The following is a 20771-nucleotide window of genomic DNA, read 5'->3' on the forward strand; positions in this document are numbered from 1 at the left end:
CACATGACCCAAATTGAAATCAACTGACGACCCTCTCTAAATATCTAGACACACATTCTCAGGTATTCGAGGCACACAAACGACGCATTTGATGAAAAGCTCTCCATTCTTTCATATTTCTCTGCAATTATTTGAATAAACCGCTCAGCAGGGAGCCAGCGTCTGGAAGCTAGGACATGTAAACAGGTGCTGATGTAATCTTCGTTCCCCTTTCCCAATTCTAATTACGTGGTGCCATCTGCTCACGAAAATATTTCACCTCTCACACTGCACTTTGCCGCTGCACTCATTTAACACACACATTTTCACCATTTTCTATCCCTTAAAGGGATAGTTCACTTTTTTTTTTTTTTTACATGAAGTTGTATAACATCCCTATCTGCACTCCACTTTGTCCCATCAGCCGAGTTCTGGTCTGATTTCAGTGATGAGGAACATAGTTCCAGTTAGTTGGTGAGGCCACTTATGTAACAGTTTGGCTTCTCTAAACAATATGCGTTCAAAAGAGTAATACATGTGCATCAGGAAAATGCCTCCTCTGCGTTCAGTTCTCTCTATCGTATTATTGCACGTTCATTGTTATGTATGTGTATAACTTACTGTAGACGTCTCCTCGATGATGCTTATTGGTGATCCAGTTGATGCTGTTGTCCCCATGTTCTGGCTTGCGCGTGGGAGCAGGCGGCCTCCTGGTAGTTGGCGTTGCTTTGGTAGTGGTGGCCGGCTTTGTCGTTGTTGATGTAGTAACGGTCGTTGCTCTTGGGGTGCTCTTGGGCAAGGCTGGCTTTTGGGTCACCACTGGGCGGCGTGAGGTGGTGTTTGTTTTTGGCGCGACGGGCAACGCTGGCCTTTGGGTCACAACTGGGCGGATTGTGGTGGTGGTGGTCGTCGTTTTGGGTGCGACGGGCAATGCTGGTCTTCGGGTCACAACTGGGCGGAACGTGGTGGTGGTGGTGGTCCTTCTGTGGTCGATGCCGGGGATGTGGTTGTGATGGCTGGGGGGAGGCTTGCGTGGTCTGGGAGGCTCGATAACCACTTTGGGAATGGCTGCAAAGAGAAGAGAGTAAAAGTACTGTAGTGGAAGACTTAATGAGGCAGAGGATGGGCCATTAAGTGTCATAATGAGACTGTTAATATGCATTAAATAGCGTGCTCTAACCTATTAAGGCTCTCAAATGTGTCTCTTTAACATTTAACAAATGTTCACAGCCACAGGCAGTTTTTTTGATTTTTGTCCCCATTGCAGCCTGAAACACCTTTATGAAAAATTAAGAGGGGGCTGGGCTACTCCAGGTTATAGACTGTAACATACTGTATAATTTCATATACACTTGTAAAAGAATGTTAAAATGCTAAATAGCTTATAAAGCTGGTTAACTTATTTTTACATGTATATGACAGCAGACAGGGCGGCACGGCTAGTGGTTAGCGCGCAGACCTCACAGCTAGGAGACCAGGGTTCAATTCCACCCTCGGCCATCTCTGTGTGGAGTTTGCATGTTCTGCCCGTGCATGCGTGGGTTTTCTCCGGGTACTCCGGTTTCCTCCCACATTCCAAAAACATGCTCGGTTAATTGGCCACTCCAAATTGTCCATAGGTATGAATGTGAGTGTGAATGGTTGTTTGTCTATATGTGCCCTGTGATTGGCTGGCCACCAGTCCAGGGTGTACCTTTCCTCGCGCCCGAAGACAGCTGGGGTAGGCTCCAGCACCCCCTGCGAGCCTCTTGAGGATAAGCAGTAGAAAATGGATGGATGGATATTGCCATTTAAAAAAAAATCATGAGCAAAATGTAATTTTATAAGAATATAATTCTATGACTAAAGTACGAATACTCTTGAAAAAAATTGTATTAATATAAAATATTTTTTCTTCTAAAAGTACAAAGATTGTTGCAATTGTGTGTCAGCATGAGGATTTTGACATTAGCTAAAAATGTAGTGTATATAAACTAGAATTTATTGTGCAATGGTCAATATTGTAGATTGTAAAATGTTTTACTCCAAATTGTCCATAGGTATGAATGTGAGTGTGAATGGTTGTTTGTCTATATGTGCCCTATATCGCCAAATAACCTAGCATGTTTTTGGAATGTGGGAGAAAATCCACGCATGCACGGGGAGAACATGCAAACTCCACACAGAGATGGCCGAGGGTGGAATTGAACTCAGGTCTACTAGCTGTGAGGCCTGCGCGCAAACCACTCTCCACCGTGCAGCCTCTCTTGCCAATAAATGTTAATGGTAAATGGTCTTTCACTTGCATAGTACTTTTCCACCTCCAAGGCACTAAAAACGCATTTTTCATTCATTTTTGGAAGCTATTTGCCGTTATGTCGACTATGTTGGGTAAAACAAATGTAAAGGTGATTATAGGGGTGTTAGTTCATGTCTAGAGGGCTTTAATATTGTTCAAAAATTGTATTCAGAAGAAAATGTTTTTAGAAGAAACAGGTTTTCTCTACCAAAATATTCCATTTATTAATCAGGAATCGCCAGCACAGCAGTCGAGTGGTTAGCGCGCAGACTTCACAGCTAGGAGACCAGGGTTCAATTCCACCCTCAGCCATCTCTGTGTGGAGTTTGCATGTTCTCCCCGTGCATGCGTGGGTTTTCTCCGGGTACTCCGGTTTCCTCCCACATTCCAAAAACATGCTAGGTTAATTGGCGACTCCAAATTGTCCATAGGTATGAATGTGAGTGTGAATGGTTGTTTGTCTATATGTGCCCTGTGATTGGCTGGCCACCAGTCCAGGGTGTACACCGCCTCTCACCCGAAGACAGCTGGGATAGGCTCCCGCGACCCTCGTGAGGAAAAAGCGGTAGAAAATGAATGAATGACAGAGCTAAAATCCCAACATGGACACACATGTTTATACCTAACATCTAGTAGATAGCGGCCATGTGTATGCTTTGGATACTAATTCAGTATGTTGGAACGTTTTGTATGCACAGAGCGCCAGCAAGCTCACCCATGCCGTGATGATGTCATGGGTGTCAGACCTTCCTTTTGTTCTCCTGCACATTCTTCATGTCAGGAGCTGAGAATGAGGTCTGTGGGGTGTTGTTCGAACTAAGGGGGTGGGGGGGTGAGGAAGATGAGGGGCGACATCTGGGGTAGAAATGTGCATGGACAAAAGCGAGCGGGTCAGTTGTCCCCTTCTCACTTTGCAGGACTTTGATATGTGATGCCCGTGTTAGATATTGCAGTAGAGCACTTGTGGCTCATGCCCTTGGGAAGGGGGGAGGTGGCAGTGACGGGGGTTTGGGGGGGATGGGGCGTCCTCTCTGCTCGTTGGACCATGACACTATTAATGTCTGTTAGAGACTAAATGAAATTGTTGAATATAAATGACTTCTCAGGGAAGTAATGGACTGTGGGAGAAGCCAAGAGGAGAAACTCCCTGCAAAGTAAATATTTTGCATGCGATGACTTTTTTTTTTTGCTTGGTGGCCAACTGGGTAAATGTGATAAGAAAGCAAAGAGGGATTTAGGCCGTGACTGACAGCCATTACAAAGAATGTCATAGAAAGCGTTTTTTGGCTTTTGCTGCTATTCCTCCTTCTCTGTTTTGGACTAAGAAAACACAAAAGTTTGTTGCAGTGTCTTACGTTTGCAGTCGCGTCCCGTCCCCCTGTAGCCGTCTTTGCACTTGCACTTGTATGAGCCTCGCGTGTTGTAGCAGGTGGCGAAGCTGCTGCAGCGACTCGGGTGTAAAGAGCACTCATTCACATCTGCATAGGAAGAAAAAAAAAGAACAACAGGAAGCTATTGAGCTGCCATCCTAACATGTAACTTACAACACTGCAGAGTCCAAACGGCCCTGTCATGGAAAAAAGCTTTACACCATGAAAAATCAAGTCGTCTGTCTGAATTTCCGCAAAGTAGGACCAGGATTAATAAATTTAATATTTTCATAGTTACTTAATGCATAGAAAACAGACTCATGAATTTTTAAATACGTTTTACGATCATAATTAGAGCCATGTAGACATGAAATAACACCCTTACACTTACATTATTCTTTGTTCACATTGCACAACTGTGATGTGCATGCTACGGGATCAAGGCAGGGACTCAAGAGATGGCTACCGCTTTGTTTATTCTGTATTTTAAAAAGTTGTTTTCAAATGGAGTGGGAAAGCAGGACAAAGTAAGAAGCCAAAAACTTACCACTTCCACACGGAATGTGAGGATAACTTTTTTTTTCACTCTTTTGTGTTGGACATGCCATGTCTCCTTATAATAGCGTGGAATAAAATAACGTAAAATAAGCCCCTCTACCTGCCCGCACGCAAAACTTTCAATTATTATTATTAATTCAAAATTATTTAAATTATTTGTGAAATTTACTGTTTACGCTGTACATTGTTGTTCATATTTGATGTCATCTATTTATTCACCACATTATTATTATTATTCACTGCTGTGTTATTGTCTATTATCTATCTATCTAGTGACTACATACATATAACTTGGCTTTCAATATCACTATTTTTGACTAATAATGGGACAACCACAAAATAGCAATGATTTATAATTACTTTATGAAAAATGCAATGTTAAATCATAATGATACAATAAAAGGTTTTGCAACAAACAACCTATATAACAGACATCAATGTTAAACAAACGTTTGGACAGATACTGCTTTTTCACGATTGTTCAACTTTCCCCTTCAATTTGGTACGAAATGAAGATGCAGACTTAAACCATCGCCATATTGAATGGCTATATCAAATTAAGTCTATTCAAATTAAACAGATTCAAAGAGAATATCAGAGTGGAATAAAAGATATGTAGGATGATCTATTTATCGGCGCTCATGTCAAACTTTATCCTAATGTCCTAATTTTTCACCCGGAATTACTATAAAATGAATGGACAATTGAATTATGTTCAATATTTTAAGTTAATGAACATAATAAGGTTTATGTTTTTGGGGGTACATGGCTTCAGGTCAAATGTCTGAAGGGGTACATGACTGTAAAAAGTTTGGGAACCTCTGGATTAGTCATTTTGTAGTTTTCTACACATTTTATCATACAAATACTAACCTAGTTATTCTAAATTATTTAAATTATTTGTGCAATTTTTCTCCACATTGTTATTATTATTACTTATTATTATTCTGGAGCCAGGCAACAACATTTCGTTGGCAATATCTATCCATTCATCCATCCATCCATGCCTTGGTTGATGTGGTCTTGAATGCACCATTTGAACTTGAAAACAAGCTTAATGATAGCAAAAGTTTGATGCTTTGATATCAATTATTTATGTATATTGTGCTGTTACATTTCATTTTCATTTTTATATTTATTCCAATTGCGTTTGAGTTACACTTACCGATACATTGGTGTTTCCCGTTGACGTACTGCAGGTCAAAGCCATCGTGGCACTTGCAGATGTAGCTACCAAAGGTGTTGATGCATTTCCTGCACCTGGGGCAGACTGCCAGCCCGGTGGCACACTCGTCGACATCTACAAGAGTGATGAGAGAACAAAGCAGCTTTTAGCCACAGCTCTCATTATATTCATGAAGTAAAACCCCTGTTTTTTCCTTCACGACCATGTACCTTTGTCGACATGCAGATGTTAATTCTCGGGCACAAAGATGAGTGGAAATTAGGGTGACTGTAGACGGCGCTGTGAGGGGACCGTGAGTGAGGGGGGCCGTTCCTAGAATATTCCTAGTGTGAGTTGCAGTGACAGGAGTCACAGCTCTTGTTACCAGTGCAGTGACTTTCACTTTCCACATCCTAGTCTCTCATTCCTTTGCTTCCATACTGCTTATTTAGCCTCCGTTGTGTACCATATGATGGTAATGGTAATGGTTTTATTTCATTTGAATATGTATCAGATTACAATTGAGTGCATCATATAATCAGTTCACAGTTCCACATGTCCAAAAGGAGTAGGAAGAAGCAAAGCTTATTAAATCCTACCCCTCCATCTGGTACTTTTACAATCAGTAACTGTTACATTTGTTCACTTCCTGCTTTCCTAATATAGTTTAAGTTTTTAATTTTAAAAATTGTAATTTTTAATGTAAATTTTTTTTACATACATTTTTAATTTTTTATTTTTGTGGTAGAAAATGAATGAATGAATAATTTTTAAATTTTTAAATTTTTAAATTTTTAAATTTTTAAATTTTTAAATTTTTAAATTTTTAAATTTTTAAATTTTTAAATTTTTAAATTTTTAAATTTTTAAATTTTTAAGTAAGTGTCAATATAGTGATATATAAAGCACATCATGACTGGTTCAATACTCTTCATCCTTGTATTTAGCAAAGATCAACTGCTTGTATTGTTTCTTGAATTGGCTCATCGTTGTGCATTGTTTGAGGTCCTTACTCAATCCATTCCATAGTTTGATTCCACATACTGAAATGCTATGGCTTTTTAACGTAGTCCTCGGAAATAAGTGTTTCTCCTCTCTTGTAGAGAAGTATTGGATGACATTTTTAGGTAATTGGTTATTTTTAGCCTTATGCATTATTTTAGCTGTTTGAAGATTAACTATATCTATATTAACTATATATGGATTTCTTACTAAAACAAGTTGAACAAAGTAGAGCATAAAAGTCTGCTACTTCAAGAAGGAAGTGGAGCATCCAGTGTAACACCTGCAGCAAGCAACCTTTGCTTCTCCGTCTCCTCCTACTGTCTTTATGACTGATGCCCATTCTGCATCCTACAATTACCCAACCCACGTGTTATATGGGGGCTGCAGGGCAGGAAGAACCTACTGAAAGAATGCAGCAATGTAGCAGAAAAATACATAGTGGTCCCATTTGGACTACATAGTTATTGATTTAGATTATTTTACCATGTTTCTAAGGGGCCTGAAGATGTAATATAAAACTTCATGAAGGTTTCTCTTAAGAAAAAAAACAGCATTCCGGTTCCAGAAAGAGAAGGCAGCCAGTGGCTCTGTTTTCAGGCCACAGGAGATAAATAAAGATGGTGACGTCACTTACCCATACAGGTTCTGCCATCCGGTGCCAGCTGTAGCCCCGGTGACGGACACTGACATCGGACCTCTCCTTTCAGCACCTCACAGCCGTACTGGCAGTTAGCCATGCCACAAGTGCGGAGGTCTGGTGGTTACAAAGGAAACAACAAACGTTAAGACGGGGCTGGTGACCCCAGGGGGAGAGCGCTCTCACGTTTTTATCCTACACAGTTCAGTTGCTGGCGTTGCTGCCTTTTCTTGGCATTAGTCAGGCTGATCCAGACAAAAGAACAGCACACACTCTGACATCGTTACATTCTTGTGCTTCACAGAAGCCTCAAAACATAATTTGTATCCTTTCACTGACTGGCGGGCCTGGCTGACCTAGCGACATACTATATTTACCTACTGTAGCTTCACACCCAACCATCGTTCATCAAAATGACAGACAGAAAGACCATAAAGCGACCGCTGACCCGAGCCCTACTTATCCTATCCATCCATCGTTAATTAAATCGTCTGACCAACTGACCTGACAACACATCTTTAAATATATATATATTTTTTTAGAAAAATCAACTTCCCTACGTCATCTCTGTGTGGAGTTAGCATGTTCTCCCCGTGCATGCGTGGGTTTTTTTCCGGGTACTCCGGTTTCCTCCCACATTCCAAAAACATGCTAGGTTAATTAGCGACTCCAAATTGTCCATAGGTATGAATGTGAGTGTGAATGGTTGTTTGTCTATATGTGCCCTGTGATTGGGCATCTTTCGTGCTCTAAATACAAAAATATTTTCATAGTTTCATTTGTCTTGGTCGGATGGCTGCACGGTGGACGAGTGGTTAGTGCACAGGCCAAGTTCGATTACACCCTCGGACATCTCTGTGTGGAGTTTGCATGTTCTCCCCGTGCATGTGTGGGTTTTCTCCGGGTACTCTGGTTTCCTCCCACATTCCAAAAACATGCTAGGTTAATTGGCGACTCCAAATTGTCCATAGGTATGAATGTGAGTGTGAATGGTTGTTTGTCTATATGTGCCCTGTGATTGGGCATCTTTCGTGCTCTAAATACAAAAATATTTTCATAGTTTCATTTGTCTTGGTCGGATGGCTGCACGGTGGACGAGTGGTTAGTGCACAGGCCTCACAGGTAGGAGACCCAAGTTCGATTACACCCTCGGACATCTCTGTGTGGAGTTTGCATGTTCTCCCCGTGCATGTGTGGGTTTTCTCCGGGTACTCCGGTTTCCTCCCACATTCCAAAAACATGCTAGGTTAATTAGCGACTCCAAATTGTCCATAGGTATGAATGTGAGTGTGAATGGTTGTTTGTCTATATGTGCCCTGTGATTGGGCATCTTTCGTGCTCTAAATACAAAAATATTTTCATAGTTTCATTTGTCTTGGTCGGATGGCTGCACGGTGGACGAGTGGTTAGTGCACAGGCCTCACAGGTAGGAGACCCAAGTTCGATTACACCCTCGGACATCTCTGTGTGGAGTTTGCATGTTCTCCCCGTGCATGTGTGGGTTTTCTCCGGGTACTCCGGTTTCCTCCCACATTCCAAAAACATGCTAGGTTAATTGGCGACTCCAAATTGTCCATAGGTATGAATGTGAGTGTGAATGGTTGTTTGTCTATATGTGCCCAAGCATAAGGGGAACTGCACTGTTTTTCGCAATTTTTCCCATCATTTACAATCCTTAGCTTTCACTTTTGGCTGCACGGTGGTCGAGTGGTTAGTGCACAGGCCTCACTGCTAGAATACCCGAGTTCAATTCCACCCTCGGCCATCTCTGTGTGGAGTTTGCATGTTCTCCCCGTGCATGCACTCCGGTTTCCTCCCACATTCCAAAAACATGCTAGGTTAATTGGCGACTCCAAATTGTCCATAGGTATGAATGTGAGTGTGAATGGTTGTTTGTCTATATGTGCCCTGTGATTGGCTGGCGACAATTATGTATGATTCTAGTGATGGATTCTCATTTTTTTAGCTTTAAAAATTGCAATATTAGCTCATATATTACCTTTTTTTAATAAATATTTTTATGCTGGTTGTTTCACTCATTTCTCAAATTAACATAACATACTGTATTAGTATTTGTTCCGCAAAATAAGTACACCTTGCCATTATTTGGAGAAGGTTTAACGTTTTTAAGGTATTCATCACACAGATGCCTGAAGGTGGAATTGAAATCGAGGCTCCTAGCTGTGAGGCCTGCGCACTAACCACTTGTCCACCGTGCAGCCTGTTTTTATGATATTAAACCAGTATTTTGATAATTTTTAAAGTAAGTTTAAAAAAAAAAAGTAATTCACATAATAAATTACATATATAACATATACATTGAGACCAAGTGGTTAGTGAGGAGGCCTCACAGCTAAGAGACCCGAGTTTGATTCCACTCTCAGGCATCTCTGTGTGGAGTTTGCATGTTCTCCCTGTGCATGCGTGGGCTTTTTTCCGGGTACTCCGGTTTCCTCCAACATTCCAAAAACATGCTAGGTTAATTGGTGACTCCAAATTGTCCATAGGTATGAATGTGAGTGTGAATGGTTGTTTGTCTATATGTGCCCTTCTTGGTTTCTTTTTACTTTAATCCCCAAAAAAGACAACATACCAATTGTTTACAGTATTAAGTAATATTACTATTTATGCTCAAAAATATGCTACAGAGACCGAGTGGTTAGCGCACAGGCCACACAAGTAGGAGACCCGGTTCGATTCCACCCTCTTTGTGGTGGAGTTTGCATGTTCTCCCCGTGCATGCATGGGTTTTCTCCGGGTACTCCGGTTTCCTCCCACATTCCAAAAACATGCTAGGTTAATTGGCGACTCCAAATTGTCCATAGGTATGAATGTGAGTGTGAATGGTTGTTTGTCTATATGTGCCCTGTGATTGGCTGGCCACCAGTCCAGGGTGTACAGACAGCTGGGATAGGCTCCAGCACCCCGCGACCCTTGTGAGGATAATCGGTAGAAATTAAGAAGAAGAAGTAGAAATAAATGAATGAACTTCCCTACTAATCCACCTACATTATTTAACAAAATGACAGCTCATCAGTTAACTGATTGGCCATCAATCAACCGTAACCCTAACTTACTACCTACCATCCATCATTGGTCAGAACAACCAATTCGCCTAAACCTACTGGCTCCTACTTACGAACCTACAAAGGCTCATGATGCAAGTTTAAAGTAGAGTTTATATTTTTAGCTATCTCTAATCTATAACTGAGACTGATTTGTTCTACTCCCTCAAAGACCAGTAATCAATTGTCAGCACCAATGTGTTGTTGTTGTTGTTCCCTCTTATGCATGTCAAGAACCAGCTCCAAAATGATTATACGATAAACAGGCTTTTTCCTCTGTGTCCACTCTTGATAGCTTCAGACCCTGAAAAGGAAATTGAAAAGCCGCGCCCGATTCTGCCGGAGCTACTTCAGCAACTGTTGGGGTGTCCTGCAGTCTGACAACAGTGGAGTGAGCTGATTAAATGCTGCAGTGCCCTATTGATCAGAGCTCAGACGACAGGAGAGTCTAATGCTGTGCTTTCGAAGCAGCAACATCGGAAGAGCGGCCAGCAATTCAGATCGTACTTTTCTTGAACAACATGAAAAACAAGTGAGATGCTGGAAATGACAGTATGCTTATGTAGAAAAAAACACAAGAGAATGTTTATTAGGTGGGGAGGAGAATTTATAGGGAGACATGCACGGGCATCGACTCCCATTGTGGGAAACGCCGCAGGGCGGACTATAAGAAGAGCATTTTCTCTCAAGGTTCTCAAGTTTGGATCGAATGTAATGGGAGAAACCACGTTAGTCAGTCCATCAGGGGTGAAGCTGGAACCCGGAGTCACCCCTGAATCAGTTTGGGGAAGACTTTTATTGTTTGTTTGTTTGTCATTTTATTTTGAGCACAAAAAACAAACAAATAAAATGTCGCAAACATACAATAAGATCGCACAATCAAGACCACCACAGTCTTGTTGTTTTGTCTTATGTAAGATTTTTTTTTATTATATGTGTGGAAAAATCATTTATTGAATTGGTAACTGCTATGGTGTGGATAAGGGGTAGGATTTAATAAGCTTTGCTTCTTCCTGCTCCTTTTCAGACATGTGTAGTAATGTAGTGAGTATATATATATATATATATATATATATATATATATATATATATAGATATAGATATTGTAAGTGTAATGTGAGTGTGAATGGTTGTTTGTCTATATGTGCCCTGTGATTGGCTGGCGACCAGTCCAGGGTGTGCCCCGCCTCTCGCCCAAAGACAGCTGGGATAGGCTCCAGCACCCCCTGCGACCCTCGTGAGGAAAAGCAATGAAAGAAAATGAATGAATGAATATTGTAAGTGTATTGTATTGTAAGACAACAATACAACAATAATGTAACATAGTATGCATGTCTGAAATAAATTAAGAAGAACAGAACAGAGGAAATAATATATATAACACATTGAAAGCTCAAAATGGAGTAGGAAGAAGTAAAACTTATTAAATCCCACCCCAATATCTATAGGTAACCAAAAACCAAAAACAGCTTTTTTCCCCCCCTTTCTTCCTAGTGATACCTCAGCATTTATTAATATTTATACATGTGAAGGGATTTCTAATACCAGCCGTAGTAGTACAAATACTTCAATTAACCCCACAAACTGATAAAGAGAAACATCTCCTGGTGGAATTTGCCTTTGGAATAATCAAAATTCCCAAAACCTCGTAAATCATACGGCATAGCTCTATGAGAAAATAAAAAATTTCAATATTATCAATATTTTGGATATTAGCAGGTAGTGTATTGCGAAATACTTTAAACATAAACTTTTACTTTTTTTTTATTTTACTAAATTTGTATTTAGAATTTTTTATTTGAGAAATAATGGATTTGTGTCATCAAAATTAAATTAAATAATAACAAAAAAAAATCCAAAAATGGTAATATTAATTATGATTATAATAATGGTGATAATAATAACAATAATAATGGTAATAATGCTAAAGATTATAACAATAATGATAATAACAATAATAATATTACAATGATAATAATAACAGGGGAAAACAAGACAGTGGCATGAACATGATTATATCTTGCAAAAAGGGGTAGGGCATTTATAAGCTTTTGCTTCAGCCTACTCCTTTTGGGCTTGTGATCAGATAGTTGAATACAAATGTAAATAATGGAAAGTTATATTTTGATTGATGTAAGAAATGCACTGTAATGTTTTATATATTTGCCCAAATAAAATAAAACAAATACCCAACCTTATGAATTATTCGTAATGCCCTTTCATTGGCTTTCATTGTTTATGGCTGTGATATGTGAACATTAGTTAGATGGAACCTTTGATACCTTTGACACCATGTCTCTAAAGAACCGCTATCAGCTTCTCAGTCCTTGCCAATAATTTGTTCATATGATTTTTTTGTTCGATTAGACTAGTGAACCAGTGATTTTAATTGCAACAATCTTCAAAAATAACATTGGATCTGTATTATTAGAAATGCATTACCGCAAAACATACTCACTTCCACATGTCCCGTCAGGCATCAGCATGTAGCCGTTTAGACAGTAGCACTTGTAGCTGCCCTGGGTGTTCATGCACCGGTGTTTACAGGGCCGGGGTTTGAGTCCGCACTCGTTCAGGTCTGCAGACAGATGGAGATGGCGTCAGTTTGGACAGGACGGGAAGGGAGGGGCAGAAATTAGTCGAGAGGGCAAAGGTGAAGAAGTCCATTCAGGTGGGGCAACCTGGTGTTTATGTGTTTTGGGGGAGAAAAAAAAAGGAGGATGGGAGTCTTCAAGGAAATGGGAGCACCGTGTTCTGACAAGCTCACGACTACTCACTTTGATACTTTAACAGGAAGGCTTTAAGTGAGAAGCTGAAAGTAAGCTGCATGTGATGGAAGATGTTATTAATCCCTTTGACTCATCACAAGTGCACTGGGATGCCATCCAGGAGCCTCCTCTCGGAGAGACACAGTGTCTATCCTTACCAAAAGAAAATATATTTATCAATATATTACTTTAAATATATTGTATTATATTATTATATATTATTTTTCCATTATATTTTCCAATACATTATATATTATAAATACATGGAATAATATATTTTTGTATATATATTATACAATATATATTCATGTAATATATTGCAATATATTGCAGAATATACAAATGATTGCCGCTTTCAATATATTGAAATATATTATATCCAAATATATAATATATGAGTTTATATAGTATCCCAAATTATATGCAATTTTATATATGTAAAAATATAGTCCTTTTTTGGTCTTGATCGCAAGATATTTTTTATGTGTATCAATATATACACATATATGATCTATGCATATATTGCAATATATTGGAAAATATAAACATAAGATCCCATATATGGAAATATATTTCCTAATACATTGCATTATATATGCCAATATACTGCAATATATTTTTTTTCCATAAGGGTAATTCTTCTATATTCATTCATTCATTCATTCATTTTGTACCGCTTTTTCCTCACGAGGGTCGCGGGGGGTGCTGGAGCCTATCCCAGCTGTCTTCGGGCGAGAGGCAGGTACACCCTGGACTGGTGGCCAGCCAATCACAGGGCACATATAGACAAACAACCATTCACACTCACATTCATACCTATGGACAATTTGGAGTCGCCAATTAACCTAGCATGTTTTTGGAATGTGGGAGGAAACCGGAGTACCCGGAGAAAACCCACGCATGCACGGGGAGAACATGCAAACTCCACACGGAGATGCCCGAGGGTGGAATTGAACCCTGGTCTCCTAGCTGTGAGGTCTGCGCACTAACCACTAGACCGCCGTGACAATTCTTCTATATTCATGTTGAAGCAAAAAAAAAAAAAAAAAAAACAAACTTCTAAAACTGAGTTTGAGTCATGACACCTTTTTCACGGGAGGTCTTTTTGACTGACTACAGCACAGGTGTAGCTAATAAGCATATAAATCTTCATTCAAGAGCGTGTGTGACTTGCCTCCATGGATTCGTTTTACTGACACTCCTGGAAGGAACGGAGCTGTCATGGTTGCTTATACTTGCTTTGCCTGCCAACCAGGTGAGAAATGATCTCAACACAAGTTCATTTTCTTCTTAATGATTTAACTGAGGAAATGTGACAGTTCCAGTTCATATTTATGCTCCACTGCCCCAGAGGTGTCTTTTGCAGATATTTTGACGTCTCGCCGTTGTGTAAAAAAGCACAGGTGTGACTAATAACCTACATGGATTCCACGCTGCAGGCTCTTGCCATGTAAACAGAGAGGCTTTATGAATGGTCTTTCATTTTGTTTTTACTTTGTGAATTATTTATTCCAACCCCGCCTCTCACCCGAAGTCTGCTGGGATAGGCTCCAGCTTTCAGAATATGGATGGGTGGGTGGTTGCTTTTGCTATTTAGAGAACAAGTAGTCATGAATGTTCATTACTCACTCAAATGAAATGTACAAACCTGCATCTTTTTGGATGAATTTAGTCTCCTCCGTGAATCACCACCTTATCGTGGTGGAGGGGTTTGAGTGCCCGAATGATCCGAGGAGCTAAATTGTCTGGGGCTATATGCCCCTGGTAGGGTCTCCCAAGGCAAACAGGTCCGAGGTGACGGAAGAGTGATTCCTTATGACTAAAACTAAGAGGAGGAACCGTACCTCGCCCGGATGTGGGATACCGGGGGCCTCACCCTGGAGCCAGGCCCCTAGGAGGGGCTCGCAGGCAAGCACCTGGTGGTCGGGTCTTCACCCTTGGGGTGAAGAAGCCCGAAGAAGCCACACGGGATCACCCCCTCGTAGACCCACCACCTACGGGGGCAGGATAAGGGTCCGGTGCATTATGTGTTGGGTGCCGGTCAAGTGTGGGTGCCTGGGCGACCTGGTCTTGGGCGACCTGGTCTTCGGTGTTCCGGGCATGCCCAGCCGGGAAAAGGCCCTGGTGCAGACCGAGGACACGCTGGAGGGATTATGTCTCACAGCTGGCCTGGGAACGCCTTGGTGTCCTCCCGGTGGAGCTCGAGGAGGTGGCCGGGGACCGGGAAGTCTGGGCTTCCCTACTGAGACTGCTGCCCCCGCGACCCGGACCCGGATAAGCACAGAAAATGGATGTTTGAAAGTGCACAAAAATTCCACCGTTATTTGACTAAAGTCCATCCCTGTACTATAAAAACTGTTTTTAAAAAAATCTATATAGTATTCAAGGCTAAAGGGGGTTAGGGATTAAAGGATTGGGGCCATGTCATAACAATTAGAAAAGCTAACTTTGGAATTAAGTAACACAAAAATACTATTGAACACGACTAATGATGGCTAATTTATGTACAAAATCCGACTAAATTCATTTAAAAATAGTGTGGTATTGTACTACAGTCCACTGTAGCACGATCAAAATATATTGATCTCCATGTTTACTTTATATATCTTTCATTTAAAAAAAAATCAAAAAACTAAATCCTCTGTCAATCCAAAATTAAATTAAATTAAATTAAATTAAATTAAATTAAATTAAATTAAATTAAATTAAATTAAATTAAATTAAATTAAATTAAATTAAATTAAATTAAATTAAATTAAATTAAATTAAATTTCCACTAATTATCTATCCATATTTTTTTCTTCCTTATTCTTAGTTTATACATCAATAACGCCAGCCAATCACAGGGCACATATAGACAAACAACCATTCACACTCACATTCATACCTATGGACAATTTGGAGTGGCCGATTAACATAAGATGCAGATTTTTGGAATGTGGGTACCTCACGCACGCATGGGGAGAACATGCAACCTCCACACAGAGATGCCCAACGGCGATTCGAACCCAGGTACTAGAAATAATACCTTGTCATACCTGCATCAGCTATGACAAAAAAGTGTTGAACTTCAATGGCGTGCACCCAGACGAGACTTTCCAAGGCCTGTCATTAATCTTAGCTGTACTCATAAGATTTAGGACTAGTAAAGAATAACATTTCCATGAATTGCATCCTAAAAAAAGCACAATGTGTGGAACATCACTAGAGTTGTTGACAGTATCACGAGTGGATTTATTCACAGCTGAGAAGGTGTGAATGACATTTTCCATTAATTTAAGGGATTACAGTGTAACTGAAGAACCTTTAAGACTGTTTTTGGCTTCATTTCAGCAGCTTTTCGTATGGAGAAAGCCAATTAGGGGTATGTTCAGTGGGTTCCATGGAGCGTGTAAGAAGAGCTTAGCGTTGAATAGTACGGATGGGATATTTTACTTGGCTGGAGTCACAAAAGACTTAATATTACATCTACTGGGTGAAAACACAACATTGGTCTCCATGACTAGTCTCCATGTTAGTATGGTTCCATAAAATGGAATCCCTTTTATCTAGGATACTGTATCATCTTCAAAAATAGATTCCATCACCACAAAAGATCAACTAATGTCATGTGGCAACTTTAAAATGACGTCAACTTCAGCAATGTGGACATATGAATAGCACTTTGTTGCATTCACTTTGGCATACCTTCTAAATTTAACATAGGTTTAACTTAATTTCAGCAAATGATGAAACAAATGGCGGCACTTTTTCTCTATTAATAGCAGCTCAGGGTCAGCTAAAGCCTCTCAGCATAATAGGTGACTACAGATGGAATTAGGCTTGAATGCGTTGGCCAGCTGTGGAATGCACTCCCTGTCCACACCTCAAACACATCGCAGGTTTTATTTTTAGCCTATGCAGCATCACAGCTAACATATCAGACATAACGGAATAGAAATGCATGGTCACAGATGACCACAGTGACCTCTGTTCTGCACAGAAAAAGACACTGGAGGTCATGTCTGGCTAAACACGGTGAGGCTGCGTTTCAGTTTTATGCTACCAAAATCTGGAACTGTCTTCCAGAAGATGTGCCACAACCCTCAACTTTGGCAATGTTCAAATCCAAGCTGAAAACTCTTCCATTCAAGCGTGCATTTGACACATTTGTGTCCGGAGACAATGTTCACATGATAGACGTGGCAAGATGATGCCGTTCACTGGACTAACAATGCTGGCCTTTTTATGCAGACACCCACTATTGGAGTATTGGTCCACTTGTGCAATGAACCGTGTCAGCATAACAACTCATCATTATCTCAACTACCCGAACACTAAGTCAACAATAAATCCACAAGGTATTCAGCAGGGGTCTCAAACACAAATGTGGCCCGCAGGACACTAATTTGAGGCCCCCGCCTTGATATGAAAGTTTAATGTTAGTGCGGCCCGCGCAAGTTTGATATGGACGCTGTATGGTATCATGTACCCAGAAAAAATGATTACGTTTGATTAATGTTCATGTTAAAGGTTAAATAACTGTTAATAGTTATCCTCCCTATCCGTGTGGAAGTGGTACGTTTTTGGCTATTTAAGTTTAAAGGAAATAACTTGAAGGCTACTGTTTAGGTCGCTAGCTCTCTAGTTTGCGAGTTAGCATGTGTCTCAAGACCCTGCAGTTGTGCAATATGTTGTAAATAAAAAAAGTATAAATGTGACTATAGTCGTGTTTTGTCATGTCTACAGGGCTCTAATAATGCTTTGTTAATTTTAATCTGAAAAAAATAATTTGTCTACCCACCAACTATATGTGGTTTCTTAAGTTTTTATTATTTGCCATTTTATAATAATTATTATTATTATTATATTTATTTATTACTGATTGATTGATTTTCTTTATTCTTGATTTGTTTATTTATTTTTCATCTTATTTTGTGCAGAAAAATAAAAATTAAGATATTTGAGAACAGTGGAATGTTTTATCAGAGCTTTTATTGTCGAAAATCGGAACCAAAGCACTGAAAAAGTTTGTTTATTTTTCTGTTTTTAATAAATGCGTTTTTCTTTTTTGTGGAAAACCTGATGCGACCCAGCCTTGCCCAGACCCTAGCTCCAGTGGCCTCCAGGTAAATTGAGTTTGAGACCCCTGGTATACAGTAATTTACAGTAATTTTAAGTATTTTATCTGTATTAATTTGTATAGTTTTTTCTTTTTTTGTTTTGTTTTACGGAAACATTTATGTAAATTTATGTCATGATTTTAGAAAATTTTATGTTTTTATGAAATGATTTTGTGACGCGATCTCACCCTTCTCTTCTGTGAATTATCTTGTGTACGAATGCGGCTCTATAAATAAACTTGTCTTGCCTTATTGTGAAACCACAACATTACAATATTATTTTTATTTTGTAATAATGTATTCTTAAAATTGCTAATATTAAGACTTCTAGTAATATTACATTCTCATAATATTATGCCTTGTTGCCGTAATATAATAATGTAAAACCTTTCATCGCAATATTAATAATACTTCATTGTCATATGTATAATATATGTATATTTATTGTGGTAAAATGAAAATTGTTCAGTCATAAATATGTCTAAGTCTTGTAAAACTGCGACTTTGTTCTCCTAAAGTGACAACCTTCCCCCCTGTTTAATATTACAACTCTTGTAAATTTACCACCCTTTTATCCCCAAATATTCTGACAATTATTACAACCACATACTTGCCTATTTTATATCCATAATAAAATAAAAATCCATTTATATACACAAACATGCGTAAGGCTAAGGTTTACTTTCATTGATAAGGAACAAACATTACCTTTTTTTAACCTCTGTTAAACTAGCAAAATATATCTAATTTAGTATTAGGCCTATAAACCTTGTAAACATTTATGGCTTTCACTGCTGCATTCAACTGCAGCAATTAGGATCAACAGCGTTCCCCCAACAACAGTAAGAAGACCTTTTCCCTGACAAAAAAAACACCCACCCCCGCTGTGCTTTGTTTTCTGTGGTCACATTTAAGCTGGCCTGCAGTTAATGACATCTTCCTCAAGCATCCAACCACAACACGCCCCACTTGTGTGCACTCGAAAAAAAAACCTTCACTCTACAGCGTTTGTTTTTTTTTTATTAGCGCTATCAACTGATCTCATTAGTGTAATCACATGATCGTGATCGTCTATAGGATTATTTTCTAAACACTTCAACTTTATTATTATGGTTTTCTAATAATATTCAGCTTTTTTCTGGGGGGGATAACTGGATTCTTAATAATTGACTTTCATTGGACTTCAAAATTATGAATTTATTCTAAAAATATTCCCTCTTGATTATCATAATTATAACTTCAGCCTTGTAATACTACATTATTCTCATGATATTACAATTTTTCTTCATATATTACAATTCTATTATTGATTCTTAACCTTGATTGTGGTAAATTGTAAGTTGATTGGACATGGTTTTGTTGCAAAATTAAGAAATAATTTTCCAAATATTTGGACTTTATTATCTCACCACTTCATCATACAATTATGATTTCTGCCTGGTAAAAGTTTGACTTGCTTTTCATTCATTCATTCATTTTTTACCACTTATCCTCACGAGGGTCGCTGGAGCCTATCCCAGCAATTGGAGTAACACATTTTACAATCTACAATATTGACCATTGCACAATAAATTCTAGTTTATATACACTACATTTTTAGCTAATGTCAAAATCCTCACGCTGACACACAATTACAACAATCTTTGTACTTTTAGAAGAAAAAATATTTTATATTAATACAATTTTTTTGAGTATTCGTACTTTAATCATAGAATTATATTCTTATAAAATTACATTTTGCTCATGATTTTTTTTTAAATGGCAATATCCATCCATCCATTTTCTACTGCTTATCCTCAAGTGGCTCGCAGGGGGTGCTGGAGCCTATCCCAGCTGTCTTCGAGCAAAAGGCTGGGTACACCCTGGACTGGTGGCCAGCCAATCACAGGGCACATATAGACAAACAACCATTCACACTCACATTCATACCTATGGACAATTTGGAGTCGCCAATTAACCTAGCATGTTTTTGGAATGTGGGAGGAAACCGGAGTACCCGGAGAAAACCCACGCATGCACAAGAATTGAATCCTGGTCTCCTAGCTGTCAGGTCTACGCGCTAATCACTCGCTCACCGTGCAGCCCTGACTTGCTTTTGTTGTAAAATTATTTAGTTATTTCAAATTTAGCTCGGAATATTACGACTCATTCTCACAATATAACATTTTTCACTTAAGTTTTGACTAAAGTTTTGACTCAAGTTTTGACTTAATTTTGTCGTAAAATTAAAATAAATTTATTATACAGATATTCTCAGAAAAATCCAATGTATAATTGATTTTTTTCATTATATTACGACTATTTTTGTCAAATGACAAATTAATTCTCTTGTACTTGCGACTTATTCTAGTAATATTCTGACTAAATTACAAGCTGATTCTGTCTGTGGTACTGAAAAAACAAAAACTAGCCAAAACGCGCTAACCACTCGCTTGCCGTGCAGCCCTGACTTGCTTTTGTTGTAAAATTATTTAGTTATTTCAAATTTAGCTCGGAATATTACAACTCATTCTCACAATATAACATTTTTCACTTAAGTTTTGACTAAAGTTTTGACTCAAGTTTTGACTTAATTTTGTCGTAAAATTAAAATACATTTATTATACAGATATTCTCAGAAAAATCCAATGTATAATTGATTTTTTTTCATTATATTACGACTATTTTTGTCAAATGACAAATTAATTCTCTTGTACTTGCGACTTATTCTAGTAATATTCTGACTAAATTACAAGCTGATTCTTTCTGTGGTACTGAAAAAACAAAAACTAGCCAAAAGAAACGGAAATGAGGGATTATTTCAGTGGACTGGAGTGGTGTTCACATGCCAGACGCAGCCTCTGA

General features: G+C 38.9%; 1 protein-coding gene across 4 annotated transcripts in view; it reads right to left on the reverse strand.

Annotated features, from left to right (window-relative positions):
* The window catches only part of npnta (nephronectin a), a 55799-nt gene that overhangs the window by 8990 nt on the left and 26038 nt on the right, over window positions 1-20771 (reverse strand). For 2 of the 4 annotated variants that reach the window (XM_058046053.1, XM_058046055.1), the window contains 5 exons: window positions 12516-12635; window positions 6990-7109; window positions 5351-5485; window positions 3613-3735; window positions 601-1047 (listed from right to left, as the gene is read on the reverse strand). In XM_058046053.1, coding sequence (XP_057902036.1) covers window positions 601-1047; window positions 3613-3735; window positions 5351-5485; window positions 6990-7109; window positions 12516-12635 — 945 coding nt within the window. The remainder of the gene's footprint in view (window positions 1-600; window positions 1048-3612; window positions 3736-5350; window positions 5486-6989; window positions 7110-12515; window positions 12636-20771) is intronic. The other 2 variants (XM_058046057.1, XM_058046056.1) reach the window with 1 other exon arrangement.

The sequence above is a fragment of the Doryrhamphus excisus genome, chromosome 1 (genome assembly GCF_030265055.1).
Source record: "Doryrhamphus excisus isolate RoL2022-K1 chromosome 1, RoL_Dexc_1.0, whole genome shotgun sequence".
NCBI lineage: Eukaryota > Metazoa > Chordata > Actinopteri > Syngnathiformes > Syngnathidae > Doryrhamphus > Doryrhamphus excisus.